Genomic DNA, 21537 nt, shown 5'->3' on the forward strand with positions numbered 1-21537 from the left:
GAGTCAAGGTTAATTTTAACCCTTTGATTGCCGTTGTTACTGTCTCCCACTTATTTTACACCTCTCATACATGTCACTACACAATGCCGAACTAGAGTCAACCTGTTGAGGTTCTCTCATGCTAATTCACGCAGGGGGAACCGATATATCTGCAAACCACGGCTTAAAGGCATCCGTTCTTTAAGCAGTGAATATGGGCATGAGAAAGGACTAAATTGTTGGTACATATTTAGCGATTGATTACCGCCAGAGAAATAATATAACCTTTCAACGACTTTAAGCATCCATGCTTTAAGCGGTGGCTAGATGGGATGAGGGTCTGACTGTCTGGTATTTATTAGTTAATTTAAAGAATTTGCAAAACCTTGGTTCGTGTATTGGGCATGGATACCGCTTCAGCAACATTTTAACCATTCGCGGATTTAAGCATAAATTTTTAGAATTCTGAAAACTCTCTCGCTTGTCAGTTTCGATTAGAAACGTATTTTTAAACTGTTGGTTACATTGGGCCGTAATTCGCTCTTTACTAGGTTGCCGCCATTGCTGCATCCATGATATTCAAATGAATCCGGAATGAACGGGTAAGATTAGAGTTGAGGCCAGCTTTTGTAGTTCTCTGGGGGGGGGGCTGGGAAATTTCACTTATGTGCCCCTTGTTTTTGAGACAGTCTTTGGAAGCTGAGGCTCGCAAAAGGAGGCTCGCAAAAGGATGGTAAAATCGGAAAAATTAGAAAAAATGAGTTTTTTTAACTTACGAACGGGTGATCACATCTTAATGAAATTTGATATTTAGAAGTATATTGTGTATCAGAGCTCTTATTTTAAATCTTGAATGGATCTGGGGACATTGGGGGGAGAGGGACCTAAAATCTTGGAAAACACTTAGAGTGGAGGGATCAGGATGAAACTTGGTGGGGAGAATAGGCAGATGTCTTAGATACGTGATTGACATAACTGGAACGGATCCGCTCTATTTGGGGGAGTTTGGGAGGGAGGGTTAATTGTGAAAAATTAGAAAAAATGAAGTATTAACTTACGAAGAAGTAATCGGATCATAATAAAATTCATATTTAGAAGGACCTCGTACTTCAAATCTCTTATTTTAAATCCCGACCGGATCAAGAGTCCTGGGGGGGGGGGGGGTTGGGGGGGGGAGAATCTTGAAAAACGCTTAAAGCGGAGAGATCAATGTGAAACTTGGGGGGAATAATAGGCACAAGTCCAAGATACATGACTGGCATAAACCGACCGTATTCACTCTCTTTGGTGGATCTGGGGGGGGGGAGTTATTCGGAAAAATTAGAAAAAATGAGGTATTTGTAACTTACTAACGAGTGATCACATCTGAATGAATTTTCATATTAAGAGGGATATTGTGCCTTAGTGCCCTCAAATTTAAATTCCGACCAAATATGGTGACATTGGGGGGATCTGGAGGGGGAAACTGGAATTCTTGGAAAACGTAAAAATTGAGGTATCTTTATCTTACGAATGGGTGATCGGATCTTAATGAAACTTAATATATAGAAGGATCTTACGTCTCAGATGCTCCATGTTCAATTCGAATCGGATCTGGGGACATAGAGGGTTGGAGAGGGGAAACAGAAATCTTGGAAACCGGAAATTTTGGGAAATGCTTAGAGTGGAGAGATCGGGATGAAACTTGGTGGGTAGAATGAGCAAATATTGTAGATACGTTATTAACCTACTTGGACTGGATTCGCTCTATATGGGGGAATTAGGGGGGTCCAGTTCTTTGGCGAGTTCGGTGCTTTTGGACGTCTTAAGACGATGAATATTGGGGACATAGGTGGCTGGAGGGGAGAAACAGAGATTCTGGGAATAGGAAATCTTGGAAAACTCTTAGAGGAGAGAGATCGAGATGAAACTTGATGGGAAGAATCAGCACAAGTTGTAGACACATGATTGACATAATTGGAATGGATCTGTTTGGTGCAGAGTTTGGTGCTTTTGGACGTGCTAGCACGATGAAAATCACTAGGCGTGTCAGGCAGCTGCACAAATTGACTTGATAAAGTTGTTTTTCCCGATTCAACCATTTGAGGGGCTGAAGGGAGAGGAAAAATTTGAAAAAATGAGGTACTTACAACTTACGAGTGGGTGATCAGATTTTAATGAGTTTTTATGTAATGAATTTACTATAATATATATAATTTATTATGAATATATAATTCATTTTTTATAATGAATTATTTTATAGCTGATTAAATTGATTTATCAATAGGGCCCAGTTTAGAAAACATTTTCGTAAATTGAATCAACATGAAGATTCCTTTTGTCTCTTTATTGTTGTTTTAATCTGAAAAAAAGAATTTCTACGTCGTTAGAAAAAGGAGTAGAACCTATCCCGCTCAGAATGAACTGAATGGGGAGTTGCACTAAGCCAGAGGAGAATCGAGATTTTTTGTAGCTTTTATTTCTATATGAAAATTTCAGAGCTGCCAATAGTATTAACATTACACAGTAAGGAAAATTTTTATATTCTTCATTAAAGATTTTTTAGACAGATCAGTTACACACATTTCTTCATGACTCTATTTTAGCGTGTGCGCAATGACAATTTTTTTGCGCATTGAGATGAAAATATAGGGGACCCTATTGTTTGATGTTTTCTCCGTATGACTCAATTAGTAAAATTACAATTAAAGTTTAATAAAAAATAATTCGGTAGCATTTTCCAGTTATCAATATTCACTAGTTACAATCTCACAGCTATCTTCAAAAGCATTTAATTTTGATCTGATTCAAAGTGTATTTGATATTTATAGTGACTCAAAAGCTGCTATACTGACCTTACCAAAGTTTTATTACAAACCAAAACCAAGAAGTCAGCAGTTGTTACAACATATTTGTTCAAATGCTTCAAAACGGATTAGAAATTCAGATAGTATGGACATCAGCACAGTACCTGCATTGTGTAGAGGGAGATGATTATAAGAGAGCTATCAGAATAGGATTGAGTCAAAGGAGATTTAGAATTTTGAAGGATTTAATCCATAATCAGCTTATAGCCCAGAAAAAACATAACCACTTTGATAATAACATTTATAGTAAGTTGGATAAAAGTAATTGTAAATTGTTATTCTTTTTTCTATCAGATCCTGTAAGTACTAATATAAGACTATTTAGGATTGAGAAAATTGATAGCCCAATTTGTAAAGCTTGTAATTTGTAGAGCGAGACTGTACATCAATTTCTAATTGAGTGTCTCCTTTTGCGAAAGACTTAGAAGCAATATGAGAAATTTATGTCAAAGAGAAAAGCTTAGCAGTCTCAATGTTAGTCTTGTTAAGCTCAAACTCAATCTCAAACTTGTCAAACTCAATGTTAAGCTTGGGATAGGGATAAATGATGATGGTATAAGACTGGAAATGATCAGGCTGTTCTTGAATTCTATTCAAGAATTCTATGATAGACTGGATGATTTTAGCTAGAATATTACATTAGTTTAAAATAAAATAAAAAGGGAAAAACAGAAATTATGAAGTTTGTTTCAGATTACTCCATCAAGAAATAGAAGCTGGATCTAGAGGAGACGTTAATAATCAACAACAACAATTCAAAGCGTACATGTCATATATATTTTGTTTGAATACCAATTCTGTTGAATATATATTCAAGATGAATGACATATATATCTGATTGAATGCCAAGTAGCAACTGAAGCTATTGCTGTGACGCAAAGGGAAAATTCCCTTTTTGCGTGCTGTGATGTTTCCCATTTCTGAACTAAATTTTCTATACTTTGGAACTTCATGTAGAATTCAATGTGTGGAGACGCCAAAAATCTTGACTCTCTACTGTCTTAAAATATTTTCCAACTTTAAAGCTATTTTTACAGTAGGAGTGGGCTTTTCTTATTTCTAATTGTAGACTAGGCTATTAAGATAGTATTGAGACAATAATTGGAATTACGCAACAAGGATTGTTAGCTTCCATTTGACTATTAGAGAATATATCCAATAATGGTGAAAGGTTGAAGATCCAATAAGCAAAGTATAATCGGAAAAATAAATTTTACGTCTTGAGTCTGCAGTTATATTCTTAATGAATTTCAAACTTCGTGTTTTCTATACTTTCTTTATATTGGGGAAAACATTTTGTAGTTTATAGAGAAATGAAAATAGTTCACAAGTTTAAGGGAAGATTTTTTTTGGAGGGGGGGGGAGTTATACCATAAGCGAAAGAAACCTTTTGAGAAATTTTCTGAAGTTGGAAAAATTACTAGGATTAGGGTTGAACCTTAGAGCTCTTTTCTTTTCGATTGCAGAATGGGAGTAAGTAAAGTTGAAGAGGTTGCGCTGGGTAACGAGAAGATAGATCAAATGAATAGCTTCACTTACCTTGGTAGTATTGTTAGTAAAGACGTTAGGTATAATGAAGATGTTAAAAGTAGAATAGCCAAGGCCTTCGTGTTTTTCAAATTTCAAAAAAGTTTGGAAGATTCGGAAGATAAATCTGCAAACTAAGATTAGAATATTAGAAGGTACAATGATGACAATGGGCAAGTAGTGTTCTAAAGTCTGGGTGGTCAAAAAAACGGAGAAGGATTTGTTAGATGATTTCCATTGAAATTATCTACGGATTAATTTGGGTACTTGTCTAACTGACCGTATTTTAAGTAGTGAGGCATACGAAAAATTTGGTTCAATCTCGCTTTCACGCGCTGTAATGAAAGAAAGATTGAGTTGACTAAGAAATGTTCTCCAGATGAGGGACAACAAATTTCAAAATATCGTTCTTGTAAGGACACACAAAAAGCAGGTCCTACCAAATTCGGTGGGAGGATGCCGCAAGGAAAGATTTAGGGTAATTGAACTTTTTGGGAGGGGGTAAAGAGAGCAGCTTTGCATAGATTGCGTTGGAGGAAGATTGGTTTGTTATTTACGTTGGCTTATGATTATTGAAATTAAGCACTATTACCTGTTGGTCTTCTTTTTTATATTTAAATATTCTTCTTTTAAATCTTCTTTGAAGTATTTACATTATTATTCTCTGTCTTTATTATTATGTTTATTTTTATTAGTTAATTGTACTGTATTATGCTTATTATTATCGTTATTATTATTTAATATCATTATTATTATTTTACTCGTATTATTTATTAATCTTTATTATTATTAATTATTAATAGCCTTCATAATTTTTTTTTTATTTTAGTTTACGATAGTTAATGCTCAATGATTTGAAATTGAGGTTTTCTTTTTGTTTTCTTTAAAGGTCCATTTGCTTTTGCACTGATAGACGTAATTGGTTGTGCGAGGACAGTGATATTTGGAAGTATCCTTGGATTTGTATCATTTATTGGGGCTTCACAGGCAAAAAATTTTTATGTATTCATTTTCACCTATGGTGTTATGGGAGGTAAGTAAGCAGTTTGGTAATTTCTAGCATGTTTGAAAAGAATTGAATTTAATCTAAAAATAAACCTTTCATATATAAGAAAGATGAAATTTTATTAAATTTTAGAAGGTGACAATAACAAATTAAAGAATACTCTTTTTAACCTACGGTACTTATGTAAGATAAGTTAGCAGTTTGGCAATTTATAGTATTTTTAAAGAAAATATTTATTTAAAATAAAAAAAGATTTTATTTATAAGACAGAAAAATGTATTCTTAATATTTTAAAAGGTGAAAAAACAGAATTGTTTGCTTAATTTTTCATTGTAAGAAGGATGCTTTAGGTAAAAGAAAATTAAAGCCATTTGATATCTTAAAAATTATTTTGCGAGCCTCAGTGTCGAATGACCGTTGGTAAGTAAACGGCTCTATGTGCTGACAAGGTTTTCAGTCAAGGTGGGTAAGCTACAGGAAATTCCTAAAACTGTTAAATCAATCTAAAGATACCTCCTTTTTGCGGATTCTTGACTTTTTCCAAACAGGTGTGGTAGAATATTCTTAGAATATTCCAAGTTCCCTTTCATGAACTTGGAGAGGAAGATTCTACTCGTATCATTTGATAAATCAAAATTTATCTATATATATAAAAATAAGTTGTCTGTCTGTGGATGGATGGATGGATGGATGGATGGATGTGTCAGGTGACGTCACCTGAAAAAACTGGATTAGGTGACGTCAAAACTGAAAAAACTAAAAAAAGGCAAAAACTACAAAAAAAACTAAAAACTAATAAAAAAAATAAAAAAGCTAAAAAACTAAAAAAACTATAAAGGTAAAAACCAATAAAAAACTAAAAAAAAACTGAAAAAACTAAAAAAAGGCAAAAACTACAAAAAAAAACTAAAAACTAATAAAAAAAGTAAAAAAGCTAAAAAACTAAAAAAACTATAAAAACTAAAAAAAGGTAAAAAACTAAAAAAAATAAAAAATAAAAAAAAACTAAAAAAAAGGAAAAAACTGAAAAATAAGCTAAAATAAAGGTAAAAACCAATAAAAAACTAAAAAAAAAAGGAAAAAACTAATAAATGACGACACTCAAAGAGAAAGCGACCAGGACAAAAGGAATGTTCGATTAGCAATCAACAAAGCACCGGGACACAGGGAGTATAAATGACGACCAGGACACAAGTAAAAAAAAAAATTAACAAAACTAAAAAGAAGGTAAAAACTACAAAAAAACTAAAAAGAAAAAAAAACTAAAAACTAATAAAAAAACTAAAAAATCTAAAAATCTAAATAAACTAAAAAAGAAAAAAAAAGGAAAAAAATAAAGGAGAAAAACAAAACTAAAAAACGAATGTATATACAGACCGGTACACCGGGATACAAATGACGACCGGGACACAGGGAATATAAATAACGACCGGGACACAGGGACACAACTACAACGGGGACACCGGGGGAAACAGGGGGATGTAAATGACGACCGGGACAGGGAATGGTCGATTAGCAATCACCATCAACAAAGCTCAAGGGCAATCATTAGAATCATGAGGTATAGATCTGAATACAGATTGTTTTCCCATGGACTATTATATGTTGCATGTTCAAGAGTCGGTAAACCTGACAATCTATTTATATGCAAAGACAATGGGACAGCAAAGAATGTTGTATATTCGCAAGTTTTACGTAGTTAAAACCATATATATATATATATATCTATATTCACAGGTGGGACATAGGGACACAACTACAATGGCGCGTAACTATTATGGCGCGTAACGACTTACGCGCGCGGGGGGGCTTGGGGGGGGCGCGAAGCGCCCCCACCAACTAGGTGTTGGGGTGGCGCGAAGCGCCACCCCAACAGCTAGTACTTTATAATAGCTTCCAACTAGCAACTAGAAACAAAGAAATCAAGCAGAGTGCTATGAAAAAGAAACAAAAAAGGTTCAATCTGCACAAATATGACACAACCAGATTAGCGGCAAAACAATCGGATTAGCGGGTGGGAAGAACCCTGCGAAATAATAAGGATGATCAGCTAAAACAGTATTTAATCTTTTGAATGACACAGAAATATCCCTAGCACAGTATTTACTAACAATGGTGTGGTTACGGCAAGATCGAGGCAAATAATATAGGTATTTCAGATACCGAAAATGCATTACTTGAATTGATTTTAATTGCTTTTTTTCGAATAGAGGATACATACGAAACATAAATAAAACGGAAGGATCACAGAAAGTAAAGACGTGTAAGGACGGGTAAGCACTCGATATGAGTAACGACCACGATTAGTGACGATTTATCCCATAGACTATTTGAATATTTTGTTTCGTGTCGACAAGAGCCTTTTCACGCAGCCATGACAGCCTACAGCGAATATGGATTCCAAGCCACATAATACATTAGCACATTCGATTGAAGAAAATCCACATGGCAGTGCTAAAACTGTAGATGGCGATTTTATATTAAATGCTAGGTAACCACATTTATCAACATTCAGAGCTAATCCAATATTGGAAAAAGATGAGAAAGAAGACCAACCGAGTGAACGAGGCCCAATTTCGTTCTACTAATCAACAAGAGATTATCTGCGCAAGCAACATAGAAGATATTGGTGTAGCCTAGAAAACAGGTAGATTCGATATTAGTCAACATAGGATTAATGCACATCTTGAATAAATATGGGGATAAAAACTCACATTAGCGAGTGCCTGACCTTACAGGGACATTTCAAAACTTACATAATGATGTAAATTTAAATCATCATGAAAATTATATGATGGAAAAAAAATTATATAATGATTTAAGGCTCAATAGGTCTCACTATCACTGGCACAAAACTGGTTGAATAAAATGGTTTTTCTAAGATTGGAGTTAAAACTTTTTTTGGAAAGTAGGTGTTGGCAATTTGGTTTTCTGTTGTTTATTCGGATCTCTTATCCAAGCTTTACAAGTTGTGGCATACCACCCAATCAATTCTAATTAGTTTGGCAAAACAGATAAAAAAAATATGTGAGGGACGAGACAGAATGATTCTTTAAGATATTGCATCGTCTTGGCCTCCTTTTGTATATTTTATATTTTATTATTTCTTTTTTATTCTCTATTTTTTCCTTTTTTTCTTTTTTTAAGTCTCAGAGTTGTACCATTTTGTTTCTAAATCTTTGCATTCAGAAGAACATGAGGTGCAATCAAACTGTAAAATTTTCTAATGGCTATCCAGATTTTATTCTTAATTTTGATGGGTAAGATTTTTAACTTTAATTATCATCATTGTGGTGTTTTATTTTACATTTTTATTATTCTTCTAAAACGAGTTGAGATTTTTTGATAATAAGAAAAATACTTCCTTCCTTCGTATGCTCTTAAATCGATTGCAAAGTAGAGAGGGTAAAAAATATCACCAAATCAACGCTCAGGTAGAAGGGGGAGGGGGTCACAACTCCCTGTGATCAGCCCAAAGGATCCCCCATGAAAAAACTTTAGCCTTTATAATTGGAAATATCGTTAACTCCCAACAAGCCAGTCACCGCGATGCTATACAGCAGTTAACCGAATATGCAACAGAAGCTTCAGTATGTTTTTGATACTCAGAGCAAATGTTTATTATATATGTTTTTATTATTATTATAATTTGCTTTATGCCTGAAACCTCACCAAAATTTCTCATTTTGCAAATTGCATATAGCCTGGTTTCATAAAGAAGACGAATTTTACATTTTCTTAAAAAACATCCTGTTCTTGTATAACGGCTGTGAGATCAAGTTGAAATTTACTATAAAGGTTTCTTGAAGAAGGTAAGGGGACTTAAAATTTTGTGCTTGGGTAAATGAGCTAAATATTTTTTTCATCCGGTCCTTAGTGCTGGCAACGATTTTCTTCTAAAAATATTGTCTGCAAATGTTCTCTTCCAAATTTGCTACAATTACCTTGTAATCAGCTTGCTAGATTTCTCTTTCTGTTGTAGGGGTGAAAAGATATGAATAACAGGCTATGAAAAAATAATCGTAGGATTTTCGATTTTTTTTTTGAATTTGATGATATTTAAAAATAGATATATTTGTACACTAACTTTAGCTAGTTCAATAATATTGTCTCAAAATATAAAATTTTCTCAGGGAAGAAATAAGAATATATTGAATTTTTTTGAAGATGAATGATTTCGAAATATCGATGTAAAAATTTACATTTTTGGAAACAAACAAATTTAAATTAAAAAAAGACACTTTCTTAAAGGCAATGGGACGCAAATATAAAAATGCTTCCTTATATTTCGGTCGTTCATTCTCCACCCGTCATAAGGAAATAAACTGGAATCATAATTTTTTGGAATCTCTGTTTTTGACAATATTTCCTCTTTCAGGAATTGGACTTGGCTTGATTTCTTCGCCCGCTGTGTTCCTACCCCATTTATATTTTGAGAAAAAACTCAAAAGCGCCATCGCCATTAGCTCCTGTGGCCCATGTTTTGGAATTTTGTGTTTTGCGCCTTTCGCCACTTGGCTCGAAGAGACTTATGGCTGGCGTGTAGCTCATTTGATTATCAGTGTCATTGTACTCTTTTGTTGTGTAAGTATGGAAGCAATAGTACTGAACTGATCCTTAAAACACTATATTGAGGCTACTGCCGTAATAAAGACAACTACTTGTGCGACAGCTTTGTCTTGAAATTGCCAGTCGGTTTTCGAATGGCATGACATGGATCTGTTGCTTTTATGATAAAGGCTATTATGTGAATTTTGCGTCGACATTTTGTTGAACATTAAGTCGAATTTCGAGTGATTTGTTGAGCGTGAGCGAAGACCAAATTTGCTTAATATCAGATTTCAGAAGCGTTCTGCAGAAAGCTGCAACATACAGAATTTGCTGTAACGCAGTCACCCTATGTAACTTTACGAGAATCATGCAGTTGAAATGAAGTTTATTTGTCAAAATGCTATCATTTGCCGCCAAAATTTGTTTTTATTGGTGCTTAATAATTAATTAGCGAACGTGTAGCTCGCACGAAAGCTGCGACGGGATCATCCATATAGATTAAAGAAACAATGTCCGCGGGGAGTTTCTAAAAATAAAATTAGGTATTTGCAAACGTACAAATATTAACACTAAATACAAATCGATAGTTTTTGTTAGCGTTTATTTTCAGGTATATTTTGGAGAATCCAAATTTTTTTCGGGGAAATTTGGGGAGACGCCGTAAAATTCACTAAAAACGGAAATAAATAGCTGCACTGTCCAAGGCGATTGTAGATTTTAATTTGTATCATAAACATGTTAAAGTGCCGATGATTTTTCTATTTAATATCCTTCTATTTTACCTCTCTTCTTTCCTTTACGTAACTTTCTATTTATTCGCCTTCTATTTTGCTTTTTTCTATTTACTCGTCGTTTAGCATAATATATTTGTATGTATTTTTTTAGGTATTTGGAGCTCTGATGTCTCCTTTACCACTCTGTCATAAGTCGAAGAAACAAAGTGATTACGAGGGGAAGAGGGAACAAGAAGTTTACTCTTTGGCTAGTTCTAGTTCAGCTAGTTCTACTCACCAGCAATCAGGTGGGATTTTATATATATATATATATATATATATATATATATATATATATATATATATATATATATATATATATATATATATATATATATATATATATATATATATATATATAAATATATGTATATATCGAAATTTATTTCAAAAAAGAAAAAGTTCGATAAGATTAGTAATAAGGATAACAGATTATATTTACCTATTAATTTTACTTGTAAGCAGATTGAAGATATTAATTTATCAGAAATTTTAAATCAGCGGCATGTGAAACAGGCCATTCCTAGTAATTTGAAATATAATGATAGTCCAGTTTTAACTTATAAATTTTCAAGAACTATTGGGCAAATTATTTTTAATTATAATTTAATACTAAAAAGATTAGATAGTGATATAAATTGGAAACCGGTTTGTAATTGTTAGCAACTTGGCCCATTTGTAAATCCTACTTACAAACATGTTATAACAGGGGACTTTTCAATAGTAAAGCAAGATGATCTTCAAATTATAATGAATAAAGGGGCTAATTTCCGTCTTTCTCATCATCTGAAACCATCGAGTGTTCTTGATGGCTTGGAAAATAATTTTGATTTATTTATTGATAAGTGGTGTAAGAAAGAGAATAAAAATAAAGAGAGTTTTCGAAGTTGGAGGAATTTAATTATTAGTAGAATACGAAATAAAATACATTCTAACTTAAAAAATAGTAACACTAAATCATTATTTTATAATGCGAAGATTAAACAAGCAATTGCTAATCTACAGAATGAATTTGTAATTGTGCCAGTGGATAAAGCTAATAATAATTTTGCCATAATTTGTCAGAAGCTGTATTGTGACATCTTAAAAAGGGAGTTATGCACAACTAATGTTTACGAAAAGGTAAATATAGAGGATGAGAATTTAATTGAAAAGACTGAAGAAATACTTTTTAAAATTTTAATATTAAAATAAATGACAATGATAAAAAGTTCCCTTTCCTATATCGGACTGTAAAATTTCATAAGAATCCCCCTAAACCACGGTTTATTGCTGGAGCAGCTAAATGTCCAACCCGCATTGCTGCTACTGACCTCTCTTTAATTTTAAAGGAAATTGTAAATAAACTTAAAACCTATTGTTCTGGTATTAAAAAAATTTCGAATTTTAATCCATATTGGAGTGTTAATAATTCACTGCAGGTGATAGATTCTTTAACAATGGTTTCAGCTAAAAGAATTGAGTCTTTCGATTTTGCGACAATGTATACTAATTTATCACTTAATGTAGTGTTAGATAATTTAAAAACTGTTATCAAGAAATCTTTCCTCTTATCTAGTAAAAGGTTCTTAAAAATAGACACTTATAATAAAAAAGCTATATGGACAAATTGCTTTAATACTACAGTTAACTTGAGATGTTACAGCTTGGATATGATTTTTGAGTTATTAGAATTTGTTTTATACAATACTTATATAAGATTTGGTGGTGATTTGTACAAGCAAATTTTGGGAATTCCCAAGTGGGGGGGGATGCCAGCGCATTTATAGCTGACTTGTTTTTAAGTCAACTAGAATATAAATATGTGATGGATAAGAATAATCCAAATAATTTAAAACATGTTTTGTCAAATAATAAAAGATATTTAGATGATATTTTGGTCTTAAATTATAAGGATTTCATTGATATTTCTAAAAATATATATCTTTCAGAGCTTATTCTTGAAACTAGTCATGGCGCTGGTCATGAAGATCATTTCTTAGATTTAAATATTAATATTTGTGATAATAATAAATTAAGTTTTAAAATGTATAATAAAACGGATGATTTTGATTTTGAACTGATTAGTTTCCCATTCCCTGAAAGTAATATACACTCAAATATCACATATTCAGCGTTTTTCTCACAGTTACTTCGTTATGCAAGGATTTGTAGTAATTATATTGATTTTAAAAATAGATGTCAAATCTTAAGCCAAAAATTGATATCAAGAGGTTTTTCTGCAAATAAATTAACTTGGCAATTTAAAAAAATTTTATTTTCATTATAACGAACTTTTGAATAAATATCAAAAGAATTATCTAGAAATACTTAAAGAAATTTTCAACTAATTTCGGAGGTTCGAGAAATGATGTTGCAGCGCCATTTATTTTGAATTGTGTTTCTAATTGAGCGGATTTTTTTAAATAAGCCACATGGTAAAGATAAATTCTATAATTGTTTAGTTCATTCAGGTTTTTGCAATGTGTTAATATTTGTGATTTGGTAAAATTTATTATATTTAGTTTTCCTATTGTTGCTAAAAAGAGGGATATGTTAACAGGATAAGCTTGTTTTGGTGTTACTTGGTTGTTTTACATTTGCTGTTTTTTTTTCTTTCATAGGCATGTATTTTGGGGGTGATACCTGACACGGGGACGCCATGGATATTCTGTGGTAGCCACAACACTTGGCTGGGTAGAGAATTTAAAGTGGCGAAACCCTATACCCAGTGTATTCTCCTGATGAGCCCTTGTGTTGGGTTGTTGCCTCTGAATTATTTGTCTTTATTATTTTTTCTATTGTTTGGTAAATGACGACTTATACTTATTGACGACATGACTACCTGTCCATGGATTATTCTTTATGGTTGATTGTGTATGGCTATGCTGTTTGACCTATGTGATTGTATGGATGAGTAGCTGTTTGAACTCATTCAAGTGCTGGTCTATATTAGTCACTAATTTAGGAAAACAGTCTTCCTTTTCTCCTTCTGTCTCTCTTTTTTTTCTTTTTTTTGTGCTGTTGCATTGGTGATTTCTCTTTTCATGATAGATAGATAAGATAGATAAGTGTATTTCAAAAGCCTAAGGGCCATATACACACAAAAATATAAATAAATAACACACAAGCAAGAAAATTAAACAACAGTACAAATTACAAGCACGCACAGAAACAGAATACAGCGCGAAAATACCTAATCTAACGACAAAATAAGTTAATCATATATTTATGTTGGGGTGGCGCTTCGCGCCACCCCAACACCTAGTAGATGGAGGCGCTTCGCGCCTCCCCCCTGCGCGCGTAAGTCGTTACGTGCCATATTAGTTACGCGCCATTGTAGTTGTGTCCCTGTGTACCACCTATGAATATAGATAGATTTATATATGTTTTGAACTACGTAAAACTTGCGAAAATACAACATTCTTGGCTTTCGCATTGTCTGTGCATATACAAAGCCTTATGTACTAATAATGACGTCATATGCAAACGCTCCTTTTACAAACAAACAAACAAGCATACAGACAACTCGTTTTTATATAGATAGATAGATAGATAGATACAATACAAATTAACTGCGTAGAACTTGCGAATATACAACATTTTTCGCTGTCCAATTGTCGCTGCATTTAAATAGGTTGTCAGGTTTACCGACCCTCGAACATGCAACGTACAATTGTCCATGGGAAAAACAATCAGTATTAAGATCTATACCACATTTTTCTAATGATTGACCTTGAGCTTTGTTGATGGTGATTGCAAATGCTAATCGAATTGGGAATTGCAATCTTTTAAATTGAAAAGGCAGATCCGTTGGAATCATGAAATGCAAGGAATAAGAACAGCCTCACCCTCAAAAGGCCCTGTCAAGATTGTGGCCTCTATTAGGTTTTCCATTGTTTTTTTTTACGGTGAGTCGCGTGCCATTGCAAAGCTTTGTTGGGTTGATATTTCTTAACAGTATTATTGGTACGCCTATTTTGAGTTGTTGCACGTTTGGTGGAAACCCTAAAAGATCCACGGAATTTAAAAATTCAGATGGATAATTAACCGCCTCATTTGGTTCCAAAACTGTGTCGACTGACTTGTAAAGGACTGCCTGGTCTCGAATCTTGGTCAAAACAATATTGTTGATTTCGTGGACGTCTGTATTTTTGGGTGCAAGAATCACTCTTTCACTTAGCCATTTATTATTTTTATAATTGTTTAGAATATTCGGAAATACTTTTTCAATCAATTCATTTTTGGAAATCACTAAATTACAGAATTCAGCAGGTAGTTGTATACGTCCTGAAATTGAGTCTACTGGGAGCTTTCCGTTTCCAATTGCCAGCAATTGATCTGAAAATCTTTGACCAGAGTCATCGTTTTGCAATTGGACACACATATTTGTAGTTAATTTTAATGTTTTTACGTGTGCCCATAACTTAGAATTTTTCAGGCAAGCATTCATTTCGTCAACAGTGGCTGATCTAGGTATTATAGGTAATGTTTGCCTGAAATCTCCCGCAAGCAATATTATATCAGATTAACGACGCTTCTTGACTACTAAGGTCCCTGCGTATTAAAACTGAAGGACTGCTGAATAATAATCATCATAAGAAATTCCACGTGACAAAATAACCTAACAATGAAAAAGACAAGGAATACAAAATCTTACGTACAAATCTGGTTTTTTATTTTAAAAAGTATGTATGAATTTAGTATCTGAACTAAAAGGAACTAGCTTATGAACCTAATCGGATTACTTTTTGTACTGTATTGTGATTGCGCAATTAACTTGCGGACTTAATTGTGAGGGATTGCTCACTTCATACACAGTGAGTTATTATTAGTGTATAATTGAATATATTGGTGTTATCGCTGATTAAAAACTGTGATTAAGTTTGTGAATCTGCAGTATCTCGTCGGAATAAATGACGGGGAAAAAGCCCCTAAGGCTACCACCCGAGAAGGATACTCCCACTGAAACCCTTAGCCGGTCGCCATTCCAACCTACCTATAAAACTCTTCCTAGAACCCCCCCAACTACGCGATCCAAAACTGTTAGCCACTTGTCAGGAATTCAGGCCTTAGCCGAAACTAACTCTAATGAAAGAGGTGAGACGCCTGGCAAAAAGAGGAAAAAGGATGAAACTCGTTCACCAACGATAGTGCAACCCCTCTCTTCAAGTGTCCCAGAAACAAGTGCTAACGATCACCCCAATTATTATACTGTCTCAATCAAGAAAACCAATGGCCAACCCTTTTCAAAAGATCGAATAATGCAAATTAGGAAAGCTGTCTTTCTGATCACCAAGGTGAATTTTGAACTTGTTTTCAAGCAGGACGAGTCTATTGATATTTACTTTACGTCTTCTCAGGCGGCAGACCATGTCCTGTCAAAATCCAAAGAAATAATTCTTGATGGCTCAAAAATTTTAGCCACAAAAAAAGATGTGGAAAAGTTACACAAGTATGTGCTGTATGGTGTTGATACCAGTGTAAAAGTGGAGGAAATACAAACTGAACTAATAGATTCTTCAGGTCTTCTCATCAATCCTTCAACTGCTATAAGGCTAAGTTTAAACAAAGAAGGTTTTCTTCACCCTAGCCGTTCAATCCTCATTTGCTGCAAAGTTGAGCTAAGCGGAGAAATATTCTTGTACGGTATGTCTCTTTTTTACAAGATTTATAAGCCTAAGCCCCTACAATGCTCCACTTGTCTAGCCCACGGCCACAGCAAAAAACACTGCAAACAGTCCCATCCGTCTTGCCTTAAGTGTGGGAAAACAGGCCACGCAATTAGTGAATGCCCTGAGTCAGACCCTTTCTGCAGAAATTGTAACCGGAAGGGACACACAGCCCTCCAAAAACAATCTTGCCCAGCTCACCAAAAGCGAGTTGTAATCCTTAGAACATCTGATAAAATGAACCTACCCTACTCAGTTGTAGCTGCAAGAATCCCTTGGCAACCCACACCCCATCGGCCCAGTAGAAGCCAAGCAACAGTTGCTGTAGCAGATGCAAAGACAGTATCATTTCCAAAAGAGGCAAATAATGTTCATACTCAAGGTTCTAGTCATTCCCCCCATCCCTTACCTAAGTTTACTTCAACATCCTGCCCTCCAAAAGATTCATCTAAAAATAGCCAAGAATGGCAAAGGCTTGCAACTTATCTCACAGTCAGTCACTTAATTGAGGTTAGTAATGAAGCTGAGGAAACCAAAAATACTCTCAAGAAGAAAGCTATCACTAAACTCCTAGGTGATGACATATTAGAAACAGCTATGGCTCAATTATCCTCCATGAAAAAGGACATAGATTCCACATCAAAGCTAGTTAAGTCTGTAGACTCAACTGCAAATCAAATCAATGCAGGCTCTGAAATTGCCACAACCCCCAAGACGGTAATCGATGCCACTGCCCTAGTCAAAGGCAAGAAATCTAAGAAAAAAACGGCAAACTTTCCATCCCAGTCCAAAATTACCACCAATGATATTTCGTCGGCTGAAGAAGATTTCCAATATTCTAATCAAGGAGATGATGAAACTCAGACCACAATGGATGTTTAAATGTGCACCGTACAAGATTTTACGTTTCTCACGAATTTATCACTGTGTAATAATGTTGTTTTTAACTATTACGATGACCAAAATAATTTGCCCACCAGCCCCTTAGCTAGCCCCGATAGCCCTTTAAATCAAATTAACTGTGAATATCTCGACACTTTTGATTTTGTAAAAAATGTGAAACCTAAGCTAATGGAAGAGACCAAACTTAATGTAATTTGCTTTAACATCAGAAGTATACGGGATAAGTGGGCTAATTTTAAAGACTTAGTTTTAATTAATGGTTACTGCCCTTTCGACGTAATTGGAATAACGGAAACATGGCTTTCAGAAATTGATGATAAGAATGAATTTTCCCTCCCTGGTTTTCAAGCTATTCATATTGAAAGAAAATTAACCAAGTCCTCTGGCGGCATTTCTCTTTACATCCGGTCAAGTCTGAAATTCACCAGGCTATTAGACTGTGAATCCTTATTCTCGCAACCTATAAATAATAGATGCATTTATTCAATAATCGTAGACATAAGTGTTGACGAGAATTCTCTTATTTTTTCATTATTTTATAAGCCCCCCTCATTTCCGACCCCTTTCTTTTGTAACCTATTTGATGATTTTTCTAGTTTTATTAATTTACCACAAAAGAAGGCAATAGTTTTTGGGGACTTCAATTGTAATTTACTAAATGTTAGCAATAATAATGATTGTGATACCTTTTTTGAAACATTCACCTCAAGTGGTCTTCTTCCCACAATCCTTTTTCCTACTAGAGTTGATCCTGTGAGGTCTACAGCTACTGTAATTGACAACATTTTTGTATCCACTTCCCTGGGAAACCACCTGTCCTCCAAAATAATATTTTCTGACCTGTCAGATCACTTTCCAATCTATCTCTCGCTACCCTCCCTACCAACTACTCAGCCCTCTAGAACTAAAACCCCTACGTATAATAGAATATATAATACTGTGAATATGAACAGGTTCACGGATCGTTTGAAATCCTTTGACTGGTCCAAGGTTTTGGATTGTCAGGATGTTAATTCAGCCACAAATGGTTTTACACAAGGACTGAGTGATCTTATCAGTTCAACCTTTCCAGTTCGTAAATCAAACCGAAAAACTAGCCATATACGCCCCTGGATGTCAAATAGCCTGATAATCTCTTCATATCGAAAAAATGACCTATATAAGTTAGCTTGCAAAACCAGTAACGTTATTGACCTGACTAATTATAAAAAATACAAAAATTTATATACCAAACTTGTCCGGGAAGCAAAAAAAAATTATTATTATTCGAAAATCTCTCATTGCAAAGGGAACTTGCAAAAAATTTGGTCAACAATAAATGAAATTCTTTCAAAAAAAAGAAGTTCAAGATCTGTACCTCTTAACCTTAAGGACATCAGTGGCAGATTAATTGACCCAAGTTCAGTACCGGATGCTTTTAATAATTATTTCACTAATATTCCAAATGCTAACTCCTGTTCCTTCTCCCAGTCAGTTCAACCTAGCAAGAATCCTGGATCTATGTTTTTCTCTCCAACTGATCGTAAAGAGGTGCTTCAAGTTATCAATTGTCTCTCTAATAGTAGTACACCTGACTTCTTTGGCATAAGTAATAAGCTTCTTAGGACCGTATCTTCCTATGTTTGTGAACCCATTGTGCACATAGCAAACCTGTCTATGACCAATGGAGTCTTCCCAGAAATATTTAAATCAGCAATTGTTATCCCGATTCATAAAAAAGGCGATCCGTCTGAGATAAGTAATTATCGTCCAATCTCACTTCTCCCAGTTATATCTAAAGTGCTCGAGAGAATTATATTCCGACGTCTTTCTCCCTTTTTATTTGGGATTCATTCTTCAGATTCGTTGATTTCTCCTCATCAATATGGCTTCCGTTCCAAATTTTCAACTGCTCATGCACTAATAGACGCCACACAGTTTATACGTTCCCAACTTGACCTTAAAAATACTGTATTGGGCTTATTTCTGGACTTTTCTAAGGCCTTTGATATGGTTGATCACAGTGTTCTATTAAGTAAACTCAACAACTTAGGGATTCGTGGAGTTCCTTTCTCATGGTTTGGCTCTTATCTCTCTGGTAGAGTACAGAGTGTGAGTCTGGGCGGGTTGACTTCACATCCCCTACCTGTCCGAAGGGGCGTCCCACAAGGCTCTGTTCTTGGTCCAATACTTTTTCTCCTTTATATTAATGATTTGGTTACGGACCTGGGTCCATCAGTGCACCCAGTACTTTTCGCTGACGATAGCAACTGTTTCATCACCGGTCCTAATTTACCATCCGTTGTCGCCTCTACTCAAACCCTTCTGAATAGAGTAGAGGAGTGGTGTCTAGTTAACTGCATGACCATTAACATCAAGAAAAGTCAGGTTGTATTATTTCGAACCCCTTACAAAAAAAATGAACCTCAGCAAGCACTTGGCCTAAAATATTCTACCAATCTCCTCCCACAGGTCGAAGTTGCCAAGTTTCTTGGTGTTCACATAGACTCCTCCCTATCATTTGCAACACACGTGTCCTACATCAGAGCCATAATTTTGCGACAGGTAAGTATGATTAATCGTGCGAATTATTTTCTTCCTCCCGATATCCTTGTCACCCTTTATTACTCTTTTATTTACCCATATATCTCATACTGTGGATCTGTTTGGGGCAACACTTTTCCTTCAGTTACCAATAAATTAAAATCTGCCCAAAACCGTGCCATCAAAGCAGTTTTTCGGCTGCCCCGACTATATCCCACCCAGGACTTGTACTCCGATTTTGGTATTATCCCTTTTGAACAAATCATCAAAAAATTAAATCTATACCTTGCATACTCCGCTTACCATAAAAATCTTCCTCCTCAATTATTATCTTATTTTAATATTAATAATTCTGAAGGCCTCTGTCTCCGTTCATCCAACCGTTCCTTCATTGTCCCCAAGTTTGTCTCTAGTTCCGCCCAGCGATCCCCCATTTATAAATCTATACTTCAATGGAATATAATACCCTCCAGTGTCGAGCTATCCACAAGTTTTCGCACGCTGTATAGCAATGTACTAAAATTTTGATATTATAACTCTCTAAATTCTTATTCAATTTGCTTTAGTTACTCATGTTTTCTCTTTTTTTTTTTTCTTTTTTTTTTTTTTTTTTTTTTTTTTTTCTCTTCTTCATTTTCAATTTTTTGTGGTTATGGTCCTCAACAAGTTCGCTTCCAGGATCTTTATTATTATTGGTGTTATATTGTAGTTTTATTTGAATAAATTGAATTGAATTGAATTGAAAGGTTAAACTGAAGAATTTTTTTTTTAATTATTATTATGATAATGGCAGATTAATTAAAAATTTTACTTGTCGGCTTCATTACTATCATAGTTACTAAGCGATGCCATAAAGTTAAGCGACAAGCTAAATGGTTGACCTATATAGAAATTGTCACAAAGAGTGTATGACTCCAAAAGATGGGTCAGGAGCAATCTGTTTTTGACAATAAAAAGCTTAATTCACTCGTAGTGATAGTGGTCAGAAGTACAAAGGCAAAAAAATATGCAGAAAATACTAAATATCCTATTTTCTATGGATCTTGAACAGATTATTATTGTTTTTTTTTTTTTTTATGGCAGGGTTGTTTTTAAAACTTGCTATTTTTTTGTATCAATATTTTCATACCATTTTGATTTCAACAGATTTATTAGAACTTTAACCCTCACCACATTTTAGATTAAATTTACGACCATTTCCACTACCTACTTACGACACATAATTGTTGAGGTTCCCTTTAAATTGCAGGCATTTCTGTGTCCCCAAGTTTATCGAAGTAACCTATTATGCCCCCCCCCCTCAAAGAAAATTCTGGATTCACCCCTACCCAAGACCAGATTAGAGATGATTTCAATGTTGTTTCTTTCTATTGCAGGGAATTTTTTCAATAATCTATGGGAAAATGTTGGATGTTCTGTTCTAAAAGATAAAAAGATGGTCCTGTTAGCTATTAGCAGCGTTCTTGATGTCATTGGAGTGAACATTGTTTCTGTTCTTATAGTTGATGTAGCTGTTTCCCAGGTAGGGATTTTCAATTTTATTAAGTAGTTTGCATGCCAGTGTTATCACCTGTAGCTACTTTAGCACAATTAAAATTAATTCTTTTTTACCTCAAGCAACCAAAATCACTGTGTAGCGCGCAAATTTGGGCAATAGCACTCTAGGAACTGAACATGCCGGCAACCCTTTTACATGCTAACGAATGAAAGAATTTAAGGGCTCAGATTGGTGAATTTTTAAGTTTTTTTTCATTAAGAATGTAAAAGTGATAATTCTA

The 21537-nt window shown here is 34.3% G+C and overlaps 1 protein-coding gene across 2 annotated transcripts in view; it reads left to right on the plus strand.

Moving 5' to 3' along the window:
- The window catches only part of LOC136039307 (monocarboxylate transporter 12-like), a 77549-nt gene that overhangs the window by 42112 nt on the left and 13900 nt on the right, over window positions 1-21537 (plus strand). For both annotated transcript variants that reach the window (XM_065722915.1, XM_065722916.1), the window contains 4 exons: window positions 5242-5385; window positions 9737-9942; window positions 10795-10930; window positions 21136-21281. In XM_065722915.1, coding sequence (XP_065578987.1) covers window positions 5242-5385; window positions 9737-9942; window positions 10795-10930; window positions 21136-21281 — 632 coding nt within the window. The remainder of the gene's footprint in view (window positions 1-5241; window positions 5386-9736; window positions 9943-10794; window positions 10931-21135; window positions 21282-21537) is intronic.

This window comes from Artemia franciscana, chromosome 19, assembly GCF_032884065.1.
Source record: "Artemia franciscana chromosome 19, ASM3288406v1, whole genome shotgun sequence".
Taxonomy (NCBI): Eukaryota; Metazoa; Arthropoda; class Branchiopoda; order Anostraca; family Artemiidae; genus Artemia; species Artemia franciscana.